At 41.9% G+C, this 14,772-nt stretch overlaps 2 protein-coding genes across 3 annotated transcripts in view; one reads left to right on the top strand and one right to left on the bottom strand.

The window, feature by feature from the left end:
• The window catches only part of gpc6a (glypican 6a), a 160,133-nt gene that overhangs the window by 46,718 nt on the left and 98,643 nt on the right, over nt 1-14,772 (bottom strand). The gene's annotated exons all lie outside the window — the stretch shown is intronic.
• Nucleotides 1-14,772, top strand: part of LOC146718823 (uncharacterized) — a 170,214-nt gene that overhangs the window by 153,732 nt on the left and 1,710 nt on the right. The window contains exons 3-4 of the mRNA XM_085456291.1: nt 14,338-14,494; nt 14,656-14,732. Coding sequence (XP_085312417.1) covers nt 14,359-14,494; nt 14,656-14,732 — 213 coding nt within the window. The 5' untranslated portion in view covers nt 14,338-14,358. The remainder of the gene's footprint in view (nt 1-14,337; nt 14,495-14,655; nt 14,733-14,772) is intronic.

Raw genomic sequence — 14,772 nt, 5'->3', positions numbered from 1 at the left:
CTTTAAATGTGTCAGAATATTTTCAGTGAATAACATCTCTTGAGACTCCGGTGGCTACTGAATGATGCACCAGGAATGATTAATGAACTGATTACCAATCATCTCGGGACCTAAGCCAACACATTCTTCTTCAGTGGATTGTCTCTTTTTAAACAACATGACATCTTGATTCATGGATCCAAACAGTTCCACTTTAGTCTCGTCACTCTGTTAACAGAATCCTTCAATCTACAGGCTGATCTGTTACTTTCGTCCACATTTAAGTCAGCTTGTGTTTTGTTTTACTCGGTAAAATTGTGCAGCAAAAGTGCCGTCATGAAGTCCCTGCTTGCAAACAAAACAAAGAGTCTTAAGGCACTTTAGCAGTGTTTTGATTCTCGCGTGTTTCGCTGTGAAGACAGATACTCTGCTACATCTGGTAGATGTTCACAGTTTTGATTTCCCATGTGAATTTTGTAGCCTGCTCTCTTTTCCAGCAACACACCTATAAATCATCGGTGTCATGGCTTGTGTTACTTAAGTGTCTGTGTTTGTATTTTATTTCAAAACCCCGATGAAACCTTCCAGCTGAAAAATATAGCTATGTAATATTTCCTTGACAAAGTCCTTGCTTGTTTAGTGTTCTTCTTATACTCTGCAGATTCTTTGTTCTTGCTTTCATTAAGTCTTTGGCAGTCGTGTTTATCCAGGGAGGTTTCCTGCTGTACAGTGACTTTAGTATCATGCTGCCAAAACTGTATCTTGGAATTTGAAGTCTTTGAGCAATCTTTTAAAAAAAAATGGTTTAGTTAAATAATTTCTTATCTTAGCTTTTGAGACAGCACCTTTATCTTATCCAGGTTTGCTGCAGAGCTTGGACACCTGCATAGGTGAGAATAATGCCTGTACCACAGGTCGGTCTAGAGTTCCCAGAAGCTTAATTATCTTTTGACAGCCCTATATTACAATTTTTCCTTTTTAAAAGAAGGTGGTGACGCTCTGGAAATATAAATAACAGGGTCAAAACCATAGATCCTTCTCACAACACACCAAAAACACCCAATTTCCCATTTCAGTGTTTTACAAAGGCATAAAAATGTCGCCATCTCTCTTTCTGACATGTCATTGGTTCTTGTGCCGTGCATCTGCGCGCTGTTGTTTTGGACCCTCTACCACCTGTAGGCTCTGGGCAATATTTGCTCATCACTTCCCAATTTTATACATAGACTATTTGTGCAGAGTGATGAGCCTAGATGCCAAGCTCTAACAATATTCTGCTGCTGTAAGAAATGAATCATTAGGTTAATTTGCAAATGTTCAGTGACATAACTGAATATAGGAAGAGCACACCAGAGAGGCTGAGTCATGAAGAAGAAAAGGTAAGGGGAGAGGAGTTAACTGCGAGAAAAGGCAAGGGCAAATAGATCAACAATTTAAAAAGCTGGAGAGCGTTGCTTAAAGAGCTAAATATACCCACTGGTAGGCATGTGCAAGTGTGTGTGTGTGTTTTTATGTGCACACACACCTATATACACATACATACATACATACATACATAAAGCAGGGGCCGTGACCTTGGACGACTCTCGGCACGAATCGATACCTAAAACAGATTACCCACCGAACCTGACACTTTTCATTTTCATTATAAGACTGTGATATTAATATGTTCATACAGAAGAATGGTACTATTGATTGAGTCGGGCTGGGAGATGTCTGAGGTGAAAATAATGTGTTTGATAATACACTGTCCTGTCTCTCAAAAAGTAATTAAAAGTCTCGTCTGTGGGTATAGCACTGGTTAAATGGAAGGGTAGAGATATCAAGGAGACGTCTATCTCTGTGCAGTGACATTTGCAGGGATGTGAACAAATCAGGAAAAGCCTATTTAGCCCAAAGGGCAGAAGAAACACTGTTCTGGCTCCACTGAGTCTTCAGTAATGTTTGAATCAAATGTGTAAGTCATTAAATAGATGTGATTATAACCAGAGTTCTGGCACGGAGTGATAAGTAGCCTCTAGGTCTGAAGCCTGAGGGGGCGAAGCCTGCAACGACGCTGCCAAAAAGCAGAACTTCATCCTCTTGCATGGCCACTTAAATCAGGTCTAAATGACTGTATGCAATATAAAATGCTTAAACAACATCGAAAACTGCTTCTGCTGACAACAAATTATTTAGTGAATATGGCTCCACAGCTTTAGGTTAAAAAAACTGTGCTTTTTGAAAAAGCCGTGTTATCGTTTAACATCAACTAACAGATATGATGCAAACATGTTTACAGTAGCCAGCTGCAGTGTGTGGGCTCCTCTCAAAATTACACACAATGCCCAAGTTTATCATAACTGAGCAACGTATCAGTTGGTGACACAACGACAATGGAAGTCTGCAGAGACAATACTTGTCATTTGAGTATGATGTTGTTTTTTTGGGGTTTTGTGTGGAATCTGTTAACAGTAAGGAAACTGTAATAAAGCATCACTGCATCGGTACATTGTCTGCCACTCTCCCATCACTGCTGATGTTTTGTTGTTGCAGTGCAAGTTTGCAAATGCAGTTTCAAAACAGCTCAGTAGTTTGAAACTACTGAGCACTCCAAAAAAATCAGGGCAAGAGGCTCTTATGTCTAAATGGCAAAGCAGGTCATTTGTCAGCATGATTTTTGAGTGCGTGCTAATCGGACACCCCTGTGGTTCAGGCATGATTATGTTTAGGCAACTGAAATTACTTTCTAATGGTCAGAAAGTTGTTATTGTTGTTAAACCAAATCAATAGTCACTGATTGTTGGTAAAAGAAAGAATATAAAACCATTACCCAAGAGTCAAAACTGAGCTCTTTATCCCCCAGTGACTGCTCTAAGGAACTTTTCCTGAGATTGAACTGCATAATCTCGGTTTTAATATTAAGCATTTTAGCCTTGTGTGGAAACTTCACCTTGTTCACTAAAGAAAAGCTTAGGGGTCTTGTAAAATTGACAAATAAGATCGTTGGGGTAAGTCAGCTACAGCTTTTGCAATTACAGTGCAGCACAGAGGCACTGAGGAAAGCCAATACCATTCAAGACTGTCCTGACCAGCCATTGTGGAATGTGTTTAGCTCCTGCCTTCAGGCCAGCATTTCCGAGTGGCTATCATGAGATTTAAAAAATATAAAATCCCCCTTCTCTCAGTGGCAATTGACAGGGCAGGATATTAAGCTCACCCGCTTGACTAAGAGGAGTGATTTCGGAGACAGATGAGTACAGATGAGGGAGTACTAACCTTTTTCAAGAGGGGTCTATTAAAAACAAAGATTAAATCACTAACCTGGTATTAACAATTAACAAATTAAGCTGTAACAGCTCTCAGGTCTAGTAGGGCTGTGCAGCTGCCATGCTGCAACACAGCCTATTCAAAAGAAAAAAGTGTAACATTAATATGTAACATCACTGTTATTATTACATCCTTCATTTAAACTTTTTCTCTGTTTGAGATCGAGAGCTCTTTTTCAGGGGAGACCTGTGTACAAAGACATACAACCACATAATGAAATGACCTTATATGTGATCACAAATTAAGAAACATATATTCAAGAGTAGCTGCAGATAAATATATATGACCTTTTAAAATGCTCCAATGAAATAGGAGAATGTAGCTTTGTAGTTCTTTTGTAGTCTCCATTTGTAGGCAGGCCACAACACCAAGAAAAGCACAGTGGGGGGGACTGTGGAGAAGGCAAACGAACTCAACAACTTCTTCAACAGGTTTGACCAGCCCACAACCCCCCCACCCTCACCCTCACCTTCACTACAGAGTCCTCTCCCCACTCTCCTGCCTCCCTCGCTTCCCCCCCTTCCTGACACCATGACACCCCCCTCCTCCAATCCCTCTCTCAGCAGCAAGACATCTCCCCCCCTCCCCTCCTCCCAAACATCTCCCAGTGTCACAGTGGATCAGGTCAGGAGGCAACTGAGGAAGCTTCGCCCCAGAAAGGCAGCAGGCCCAGACAAGGTGTGTCCTAGGATGCTAAAGGCGTGTGCTGCTGAACTTGGGGAGCCGCTACAACGAGTCTTCAACCTCAGTCTGCGACTGGGGAGAGTGCCCCCCCTATGGAAGACATCCTGCATCGTCCCGGTCCCCAAAAAGAACCGGCCCAATGAGCTGAATGACTTCCGACCGGTGGCACTGACGTCACATCTTATGAAGACTCTAGAGCGGCTCTTCCTCAACTTCCTCCGACCACAGGTACAACATGCCCAGGACCCACTACAGTTTGCATACAAGGCGGGTGTCGGAGTGGAGGATGCCATCCTGTACCTCCTACACAGAGCCCACTCACACCTGGATGGGGGGAAAGGCACGGTCAGGATACTGTTTCTTGACTTTTCCAGTGCCTTTAATACCATCCGGCCCTGTATGCTTCAGGAAAAACTGAACAGGATGGAGGTGGACCCCTGCCTGGTGGCTTGGATCTCCGACTACCTCACCGACAGACCACAGTACGTCAGGCTGAAGGACATCACGTCTGACACTGTGGTCAGCAGCACAGGAGCACCACAGGGAACTGTGCTGTCCCCTCTTCTCTTCACCCTGTACACCTCTGACTTCTGCTACAACTCTGAATTATGCCATATTCAGAAGTTTGCAGATGACACGGCCATCATGGGGTGTATCTGGGATGATCAGGAAGAGGAGTACAGAAGTCTGGTGAGGAACTTTGTCGCATGGAGTCACACAAACCACCTGCAACTCAACACCTCAAAGACTAAGGAACTGGTTGTGGACTTCGGGAGGTCCAGAGAAGGTCCACTGCCGGTTCAGATAGAGGGGGAGGAGGTGGAGGTGGTCAACAAGTACAAGTACCTCGGGCTGTGGGTGGACAATAAACTGGACTGGTCATGCAACACAGAGCACCTGTATAAAAAAGCCCAAAGCCGACTGTACTTCCTCAGGAGGCTGAGGTCTTTTAACATCTGCAGGAAGCTCCTGAGGATGTTTTACCAGTCGGTGGTTGCTGGAGTACTTTTCTATGCTGTGGTGTGCTGGGGGAGCAGCACAGCAAAGAAGGACTCATCCAGGCTGGAGAAACTGATCAGGAGGGCTAGCTCTGTGGTCGGCATGAAGCTGGACACTCTGGTGACAGTGGCAGAGAAAAGGACGTTAAAGAAACTGCTGGACATTATGAACAATGCTGGGCATCCTCTGCACACGGCCATAAACAATCAGAAGAGTCTGTTCAGTGACAGGTTGCTTCTCCCCAAGACAAGAACTAACAGACTTAAAAACTCCTTTGTCCCACACGCCATCAAACTGTTTAACTCCTCTCTGGAGGGGAGAGGGAGGGGAAACAGGAGGACAAAGGAGGGGGGAACAACTAAGCTGTAGTGCCTCTTCACCTCACTGTACAATACCTTGTGCAATACTTTTGTAAATAGTCAACAGTGCAATAGACTCAATACTTGAAATGTGCAATTCACTTGTATTTTTATTTTTTATTCCTATTTATTCTATTTATCCCCTTTGTATATTTTATTTATATTTGTCTCTGTATTTATATATGTGTGTGTGTGTGTGTGTATATATATATATATATATATATATATATATATATAACAATTCTGTAACTGTAACTTCGGTCGTTGCTGTGCTTTTTGGAAGTCGAATTTCCCAGAGGAACCCACCCGAGGGATTAATAAAGTTCTATCTTATCTTATCTTATCTCTGAAAATATAAAGTAGTATAAAGTAATTCATTTTCATTTCAAGTACAGCTAATGCTAAAACCTCCTGGGACCTGACATTGACAATCTATGCAGTAGGGCCTTGTAAATAAACCTCATGCAAGGTTGCCTGCTTTTATTCATTAGGGAGGACCATTCCACTTTTTCATGTAAGATACAATGGTGAGTAAGAAATTAATCACCTGTGCTAAATTGCAACGCCCGGTGATACACAGAGTCAAGCGGCTTCAAGGTGGTCGAAGCGTGCATATAAACAATATCCCTGCAATCAAGCACAGACAAAACTGTGGACTACACAGTGATCTGACTATCTGCGAATGACAAAGACCTGAAGAAACAAGATCCCAATCTCTGTCTTTAACTTTGACAGGTTTTCCACATGTTTTTTTTTAAACTGTAAAATCTCTAGTATTTAAATAAAACCAGATACCTTTACAAAATAAAGTCAGAGAAAGATTAACAAAGACATTTATCAACATGACATTATGTTTCTGGTTACTAGTGCTGAACAGTGTTGGTCAAGTTACTTGAAAAAAGTAATCAGTAACTAATTACAGATTACTTCCCCCAAAAAGTAATCCCATTACATTACTGATTACTTATTTTCAAAAGTAATTAATTACTTAGTTACTTAGTTACTTTTTAAAAACACGATTTACAACCTGAATAGGTGATAAAGCGATAGATCTTTCAGCCCAATTCTACTTTTTCTGCATAATCCATCATACAAAATGTAATCCAATGGAAAAGTCTCTTTTTAAAACTTGTTTTATTATTTTTAATCTTTTAACTTTATGCATCAAGCAAAAATTTAATTATATGCAACATTCTCTGACTGGAAGAAATTTGTTTAATATTTAAACCTATTTTCTGCACATTCCAGCACATAAAATATTTTTTTTGTGTGTTTACACTCAGTCTTTCAAATAGATGCAAGTAAAACACAGCAGAAAATAAATAAAGTCAAAGACTCAGCGGTCCTGTTGCTCTATTTTCACCTGTAAAGCAGGACTGGAGCAGGCGGAGGTTTTGCGAGTTTTGCGAGATCCCGAGTTTGTTTTGCGAGATCTTGCAAACGTTTTGCGAGATCCCGAGATAGTTTTGCGAGATCTCGCAAAAGTCCGTCTTAATTTTTTTTTCTCCCATGTCCCCTGCGGGGCTCCGTAGTATTCTGCCCTGATTACTATGTAATTGTTTGCTGATGCAATAACTATCTGAAAAGGGCCTCATTAGCTTGAAGAGTTTAACTTATGAAGTTGTTAATAAACGTTTCAGATTGGTTATTTTTTCCTTTGACATTTTGCTTGTTTAAGAAGAGAAATCAGACTCACAGGCAGCACACTCAAAGGGCATTTGCAGCATCTCAGACGCCAAAGTTCAGATTTTGACAGACAATGGGGGATTCATTGAGTATGAGTGTTAAATCTGAATTTATTATGAGTCTTTTAAGGATGCTAAACTTAATGACTAAAATGTTACTTTTCATGGGTAAAACTAGAGCTTTGATTTTGATGGGAAAAGGGGAGGCGTCTATATAAGTCCATATAGTGTATGCATTCAGTTTATAATTTGTACTGGAAATTATTTACCATTCGAACAAACATGTCTGTGTTCTATGTTGTCTACTGTATGCCAGGCCCTCACTTTTAAAGCGTACTGAGTGAATACAGACGCAGATAGTCTCCCTCTTCGCTCTGTTAGTGCCTGTGCCTTTGAAAAGCGCTCCTGTTTGTTTACTCTGTAGTCTCAAATTGGGCGTGATGCTTGGTTAGATTTCCATCAGGAGCTGGCTGGAGGTCATTGCAGGGGACCAGCTTCAGTCCTGTGAAGTCTTCAGCTGCCTATGTTTAGCAGAGTACTTCTCTAATGCTTTTGCAAAAAAAAAACCAAAATGCCTCGGTGGAATTCAGTGAGAGTAGATGGGAAATTGGCAGCAATTCTGTTACCCATTCCATAAAAGACTCAAAGACCTAAATGATATCCTCAGTGGAGTTCTGACAGCCTATTTTTCATATAGCTTAATGAATATTTGATGGATTGCGAGTATGAGTCAACCATATGAACTGTTAAGAGGGGTTAGTTGTACATGCTTAAATGACTTCTGATAAAATATAAAATACAAGAACTTTAGAAAATATATATCTTGAAACCGTGAATGATATTAAAGTTCATGTACTGTTTTAATTGTTTTGTTTAGTTTCTAAGTGATACCATTGACACCACTACCCTTCACTGCCATGCAGTCTAAGTGTTTTGGCTTGCTTCATGTCCTAGACCCAGTTAGTCAGGTTTAAATGGATAACGGGAAGCTTGCTACCTATTCTGTTTGCAATTCTTCTGCATTTCCCAACTTATACAGAGTTTAAGCACAAATACTTTGTGAATCTAATCAATGGAAGTCATTCTGTGACCAGAGTTGGTTGTGTTGAAACAGGACCTTAAATAGAAAAAAAATTATTATAATATATAATTATAATATAGTCTGTAGGTGATCCGCATACATTTAAAGCTAAATATGGGGTCTATTTCTAGTTCTGTTTTCACTGGTACCCCTACTTGGTACATCCTAAACCTGCATCATCATATACTGTAGCAGATTATACACGAGCATGAAGTTGTGAAAGTTGTGGCAAATGGGGGGAAAAGGACTGGGTATAGTGATGGCCACACTTACTGGCTTCACGTATTCACGGCTGCACAACTTAAATAATCAAAACATTAGGTATTTAAAAACCAGATGATGAGTGCAGCCACTGATAAGATAACTCGCCGTCATTGGCTTTTCTTTGAAGCGCACAGGCTTTGGAAGTTATTCTACAATAGTCTGCTTAATGCCTTTCATTTACCAAACTGAGCTGCTGTGTGATTGTGGCAGCACAATCACTGCTGTTAGATCACACATTTAGATGACTGTAAAGAGACACCCTAGAGTAAAGAAAAGGCCTTTAGTATAGTCAACTAATCCATCCAGTGCCATGGTACTGGGTCGTAGAGCTGGTACGAAAATTGTAATATAATGTGACATCCATCCATCCATCCATCCATCCATCCATCCATCCATCCAGGGCATTGTTTGGTTTTAGCACTGTTTATGGTTATGTGAATGATATGAATTTGCACTGAGCTGCTTACCTCCTATAATTTGAAAAGTACTATTAGTATCACCACACCATCAAACATACCACTGCGACACAGGGTAGGGTCATCAAGACTGTGCAGCAAAGAAAAGAAAAGAAAAGTCCTGAAAGTTAACTTTAAATGCGGCCAGGATCTGGACTTTATTGAAAATGGTTCAGTAAGTGATTTCTTTCTGGAAATGCAATTTCAAGGCTTCGAGACAACAAAGACAATGTTGACTTTTATGTTATTCAGATTTCATTCGTGGGGACATTTTCCCGTCTACTGACCACCAGATTCACATTATGAACAAATGTTTAAACAAAGTTGTAGAAATATGTGATTTACATCCAAATGTTTTGGCAGGGAACATCTCCCCGGGTAACTTCAAAATGCCTTTGAATGCAAAGGTCCCAAAAGTAGAAACACAAAGAGATTTGCAGTCATTTCTGTTTCTGCTTTACTCTTTTTGATATCCTGAGATTTCTGGCAATGACAAAAACTAATTTTTCTTCATAAATTGTTTTATAAAGGGTTTTTTTTTGCTACTGCAATTATCTGATAGGAATCTTCTGTAATTTGGCCTTAGTTTTAGTAAATAAAAAAAAATATAATTTTTCTAACAAATGAACAATTGATTTGTACTACTATTCATCCATCTATCCATTGATAGACACAGTGGGCTGTATTGGCATGGTTATTTATTGCTTCCTGCATGGTGCCAACTTTGCTTCAGGCAGCTTGCTCGGTGATTTTCTAGCAGAAAACTCTCCCTTTTTTGTCACTCTGTGGGATTTGGAAAGACTCCAGCAAACTACCTGCAGAGTCCCTCGGTACACACAGCGGTCGTGGATGAATTTGTGAAAATCAGCCACTATGATGAGAAGCTGAGAATGTTGAGAAGCAAAAAATAAAGAATTGTAGTAATAATTAGCACAATTATTAATAACTTTTAATAACTTTAAAAATGGATTTGGGCGTAAGTTTATTTTTTCACTGGTAGATTAAACTGAATCTTTTTTATTTTTGTTATTTTAAACAAGAAGGGCATTTTTTCCAGACATCATCAATAAGTTTAAGATCTGGTATAATATACACAGCATGTGTTCTCTGGTTTCATTAAAACAAACAAACAAACAAACCACAAATTAATAATTTTAGGACACTGAACTAATAAATGACGAAACACGACACTGTTCCCTTCTACACTGCGTTCACAATTTAATGTGTGAGTTCAGGAAAACACACATTTTGATTTTTCTGTGTTTCTTTACATGTGATACTGTGACATTTTTAAGCCTTTATAGGTAGCAGCACAAATGAGATTCACCTGGGTTAGTTAAATTACTGAAAAAAAATCTATGATAAAATGGGACTTGTTCATAATGATTTCTCTTCTTATTCATTGACTACCCCTTGAATCACACTCTGGTTTAATTGGTGGAACATATTGGACTTTTTCACACCACATAAGCCAGACTGGCCCAAGTGAAAAAAAAAAAGGGACAGCTCACTGGGCTGTGCATGACTGCTCTGGAGTCGGTGGGAGGAGTGTCAAGTCAAATGTACGGAAATGATCCCTTCAGGCCATTCATCCCTTCTATTCATGTGTGACCTACTCCTACTCTATACACTCTCAGAAATAGAGGTACGAGAGAAGAACATTTTTGTACCTATAGGTACATTTTTTTAAAATGTTCCCTTAAAAGTACAATACTGGTCTTTAAAAGTCCAGAAATGCCCCTTTAAAGGTACAATTTGAAATAAAGTACAAATCTGTACCATTTTGACCTGTACTGCAGTGACAGTGGCAGAACGTGGTAATGGGTCAGCATGGGAAAATCTGGATGGGCCTGGTTAATTGTAAAATTCATATGAGATGTGAGTGTGCTCATAAAAGCTACATGTTATAATCAAATCTGTTGGTCCTCTCCTCTGTACGTAAATTATCCTATGATGCAAAGAATATCTGTAACCTACCTTTGTGTAAGTTATGTTAAATTATATTTAAAAAAAAACACACAATGACATGCAGGCACAACCAAATGATGTTAAAAAAAACTGGTCCATTTCCATTTTATTAAGTTCCAGTTATAATTTTTTAATGTTTTAAATCTTTCAAAAACGTGAAATCATTTTACTGTTATGTTTGGCCATTTACTTTTTTGCTTTTACTACATCCTAGAATTGTTCATTAATTGTGAGGTTTTTATGGAATTTGCAACATCAAGTTAAACCGAGGTTCTCTGGAAGTTAAAATGTCAAGCAGATTTTTATGTTACGGTGACTACATTTTGTAAGTTACAAATATAGTTCGCCAAGACAGCATAACTGTTTCTAAACAACTGCGCATTAATACCACAATGTTGTATTTCCATGTATCAAGTTCGCAACGCGCATTAATCCCAAAGGCTGAAAAGCCAGCAGCGATGAGTGCTCCGCCTCCGCGCTGACTAGCGTTGACACAGAAAATGACTCTCAGGGGGTTATCCACGGAGGAGCTCCTTAAAAAGTTGATGGAAGAAGGCGTTGATGTGTCAGACGACGAGGCGCAAAGGTTTAGAGGTAAGTCGGGTGTGATTTTGTGTTTTTATAAAAATTACAACGTGTAATTTTACAGTAGAGTTAGCAAAAGTCCGAAGAGCTAGCTGTAACATGGGTGAATGCTAGCAGTTAGCTAAGTTTTAAACAAAGAAAGGTACAAATGTGGACTATTTAGACTGTTGGTGGAATGTTCAACGTCTGTCTGCCCGCCGTATTCCAGTGTTTTATCAATAAATAGTCAGTAACCGTGTACAACAATGTAAAAAAATCAATAATTTCTCAAAACATGCTAGTATGTAAATATAGCTATTTTTTTTTATTTTTTTTTTATTTTTTTAAATGACATCAGAAACAGCAGTATGCGACATTACGTGATGGCAGAGCTTCAGTTCATCCTTTGTCATTTTTTTTTTTTTTTTTTTTTAATAAATAGGACAGGGGGAATGAATGAGAGAGAGAGGGGGAGAGAAAGAAAGAAAACCAAAGGGGAGAAGAGACGGTGAGAAGGGGGGGGGGAAGAGAGAGAGAAAAAAAAAAAAAAAAACTCCTGGGTCACCTGTATGGAGAAAAAAAAAAAAAACAAACAAAAACAAACAGAGGAGACAGCAAACAACAAAGAGCAACATAATAATAGAGAAAACAAAGCACCATCACAATAAACTAGCTAGTCATAGATATCAGTATTTACTAAGTAATAAACGATATTGTGCAGCACGCAAGATAGACAGCGCACAGTGTGCTTTGAGGCAGCAGCCAAGAAAGCTTTAGTCCGCGTCTGTGAATACCCATGTGTGCATACCTGTGTGGATCAGCATGCTTGCATTCCAAAGGTTTCTCCATGTAATGATCTGCTAGGGAGTGTGGGGGGGCCACAGCCCCGTCCTCCAGGGTGTGAAGCGGGTATGGAGGAGATCAAAACTCCAGACATCCAGAGGCCCCCAGAACACAAGAGACCATGGAAGACCAACAGAGGGGCAGCCGCGCCACTGTCCCAGTAAGAGCTGAGGAGAGTCCCAGATGAGGGCTCGCCCAGCAGCCGCGGAGCAGAAGTCAGGGGGAGTTGCAGTGACGCGCCCGTGAGCTCCGCCGGCCCCCAGCTGCGCCTGAGTGACCGAGCCCTAGGCCGAGAGGCCGGGGGCACCCCACCTCCAAAGGGGCCCGAGCGAGCCCCAGGCCCCAGGCCCCGACAAGCGGCCGCCAAGGAGTGAGCCGGTGTGTACCCGGACGCCCACCCCCAGACACAAAGAACCACCAACACACCGACACCTGAGGGAGTCCGCCACCGGCAGGGGAAGTGGTGGTGGGTGGAGATAGGCCTCCAAACCTTGGAGGGCCTGAGGTGTCCCCAGAGAGGTGGCGTCTGATACCCAACCTGACATATAGACACAGACATACAGGCACACACAGACACAAACATCCATTCCCACCCTCATGCTCTCATATGCACTCACTCCACACTCAACCAACGTGGAGACAGACATAAAGAGACGCTGTACACACGATCACACTCCCCAAGCGTACTCTACAAACCGGGTCTAGGTACCCTTGCCCCTGGAGGGGGGAATTGCACCCAGACCCAGGTGGTGTTACCCTTTTCCCTGCGGTGGGGAGAGGCAGACCACCCCGACTCTGCAGCAGCAGGGAGGCCCCACACCCCAGACCGCAGTCGGACGGCCAACTCCTCCTACTAGCCCTCCCGCTCCAGCAGGCCGCAGAGAATGGGGGTGGGAGAAGACTCCAAACCTCCCTCCACCCGCTCATTGTAGTGTTGATGCATATGTGTTCTAAGGTGCAATTAAAACCCAGGAGGGCGTGGAGCTACCTGCCAAGGAGCAGCAGGTAAGCGCATAGTCCCTCCTGCTAACCCTCAATGACTAAGTGTATTTAAAATTGAGAGGTGGGCAACGACGTCAGGGGTGAGGTATACACCCTGATGGTGATTTGGACTCCGTGATTGTGCCCACCCCCAAGATCCTATATGTATGTGTAATGAGAGTGTGAATAATGTGAATGTCTAAGTTGTGGGATAAAATTGAGGCAGAGGCAGCCAGAAGGGGACAGGGGGGGGGGGGGTAGCCTCCTCTGCACCCTGGTGACATACCCCCACTCCAAGGCCCTGCATGTGTGGGTGGTTGTGGAGGAGCGGGAAGAGGGAGGCAGCTGGAGATGGGGAGGGAAGGAAGGGGGGGGGCAGGTAACCCCTCCCTGGGGCCAGCTCCCCCGCTGACCCCAGTAGGCACTCCCACCCTCCGCGACCCGCCAGGGAAGGGGGGCCCAGGCCCATCAGACCGGGGCCCAGTGCAGTAGCGCCCCCCGGCTCCACAGAGCCCTGGACAGTCCACCCAACCCCACCACAGAGAAAACTGCACCCACCCCACCAACCACACATCTTCCAGACTACATAAGACGGTAAACACCCAGGCTGAGATCTTCCTCCACCTCTCCTGTATCTCCCCCTCCTGCAGAGAGTTCCTGAGAGAAGAAAGCTCCTGCAAGATGTGACCATCCCCCCCACCAGTTGAAGAGCCCCCCAGGCGGCTCGATGCACCGGCGGCACCCTGCTCCAATATAGCTATTAACAAAAATGTTTTCTAAGCAAAATTTATCGCATCTAACTTGTTTCCCGCTCAAAGGGATTTTAAACAATGGAAGGTACACATTTGTACCATTTCACCTACTTAGTGGGATTTGGGATTTTCGAATATGAGAGCTGTAAGCTCTGTGCAGGGACACTGTCTGCAACCCAAGAATTGTTAAGATGATTGGGGAAACAGCTAATGATTTTTTTTGTCTCTAAATCTGATTAATATTATTTTCTGTACTAACTGATTAATCAATCTGTTTATAAGCTTTAGAATTTTTTGTTCAAGGGTTAAAGCACTTTACATTTATCTCCAGTCTGTGTCTTTAAACATGTCAAAAGTTTAAATCCTCAATGTAAAATGTCATTCTTTTGTCTATTCTGCTCTTTTCATTTCCAGTTGTGTGATGAGGTTGATTTAATGCATCCCTGCCAAGACAACATCTGTCGCCGCTTTAGCAAAAACTTCACTGCTGTTCTTCAAATGACCAAGGATTTGCCACTGAAGAAGGTCTACATGGAGGCAAGAGAGAATGCACTGGCTGAAGACATTACAGGTGCTAATTTGACCTCATACAAATAGTAAATTTTGTGACAATTCATTTGCTCTCTCTTCCAAAGATAATTGATGTACCATAGTGTCATGTGAAGAGCATGTTAATGGGAATTTGCATGCTATCAAAATCTAATGAAGTGCATTTGCATCTGTATGACCTAGGAATTGACTTCAAGGGGGCACTTCTCTTGCCATCCATCTTCAAGGAGAAGATAGAAGATTTCATCATCCTTGGAGAGGTAAATGCATGATGCATAGCCTTTGGCCACAAGTTTCATT

The sequence above is a fragment of the Copadichromis virginalis genome, linkage group LG1, assembly GCF_057382275.1.
Source record: "Copadichromis virginalis isolate Kocher_CV1m ecotype Utaka linkage group LG1, C_Virginalis_male_GT1.1, whole genome shotgun sequence".
In the NCBI taxonomy this organism is placed as follows: Eukaryota; Metazoa; Chordata; class Actinopteri; order Cichliformes; family Cichlidae; genus Copadichromis; species Copadichromis virginalis.
The sequence above is the reverse complement of the archived record's forward strand: the minus strand, read 5'-3'. Positions and strand labels throughout refer to the sequence as shown.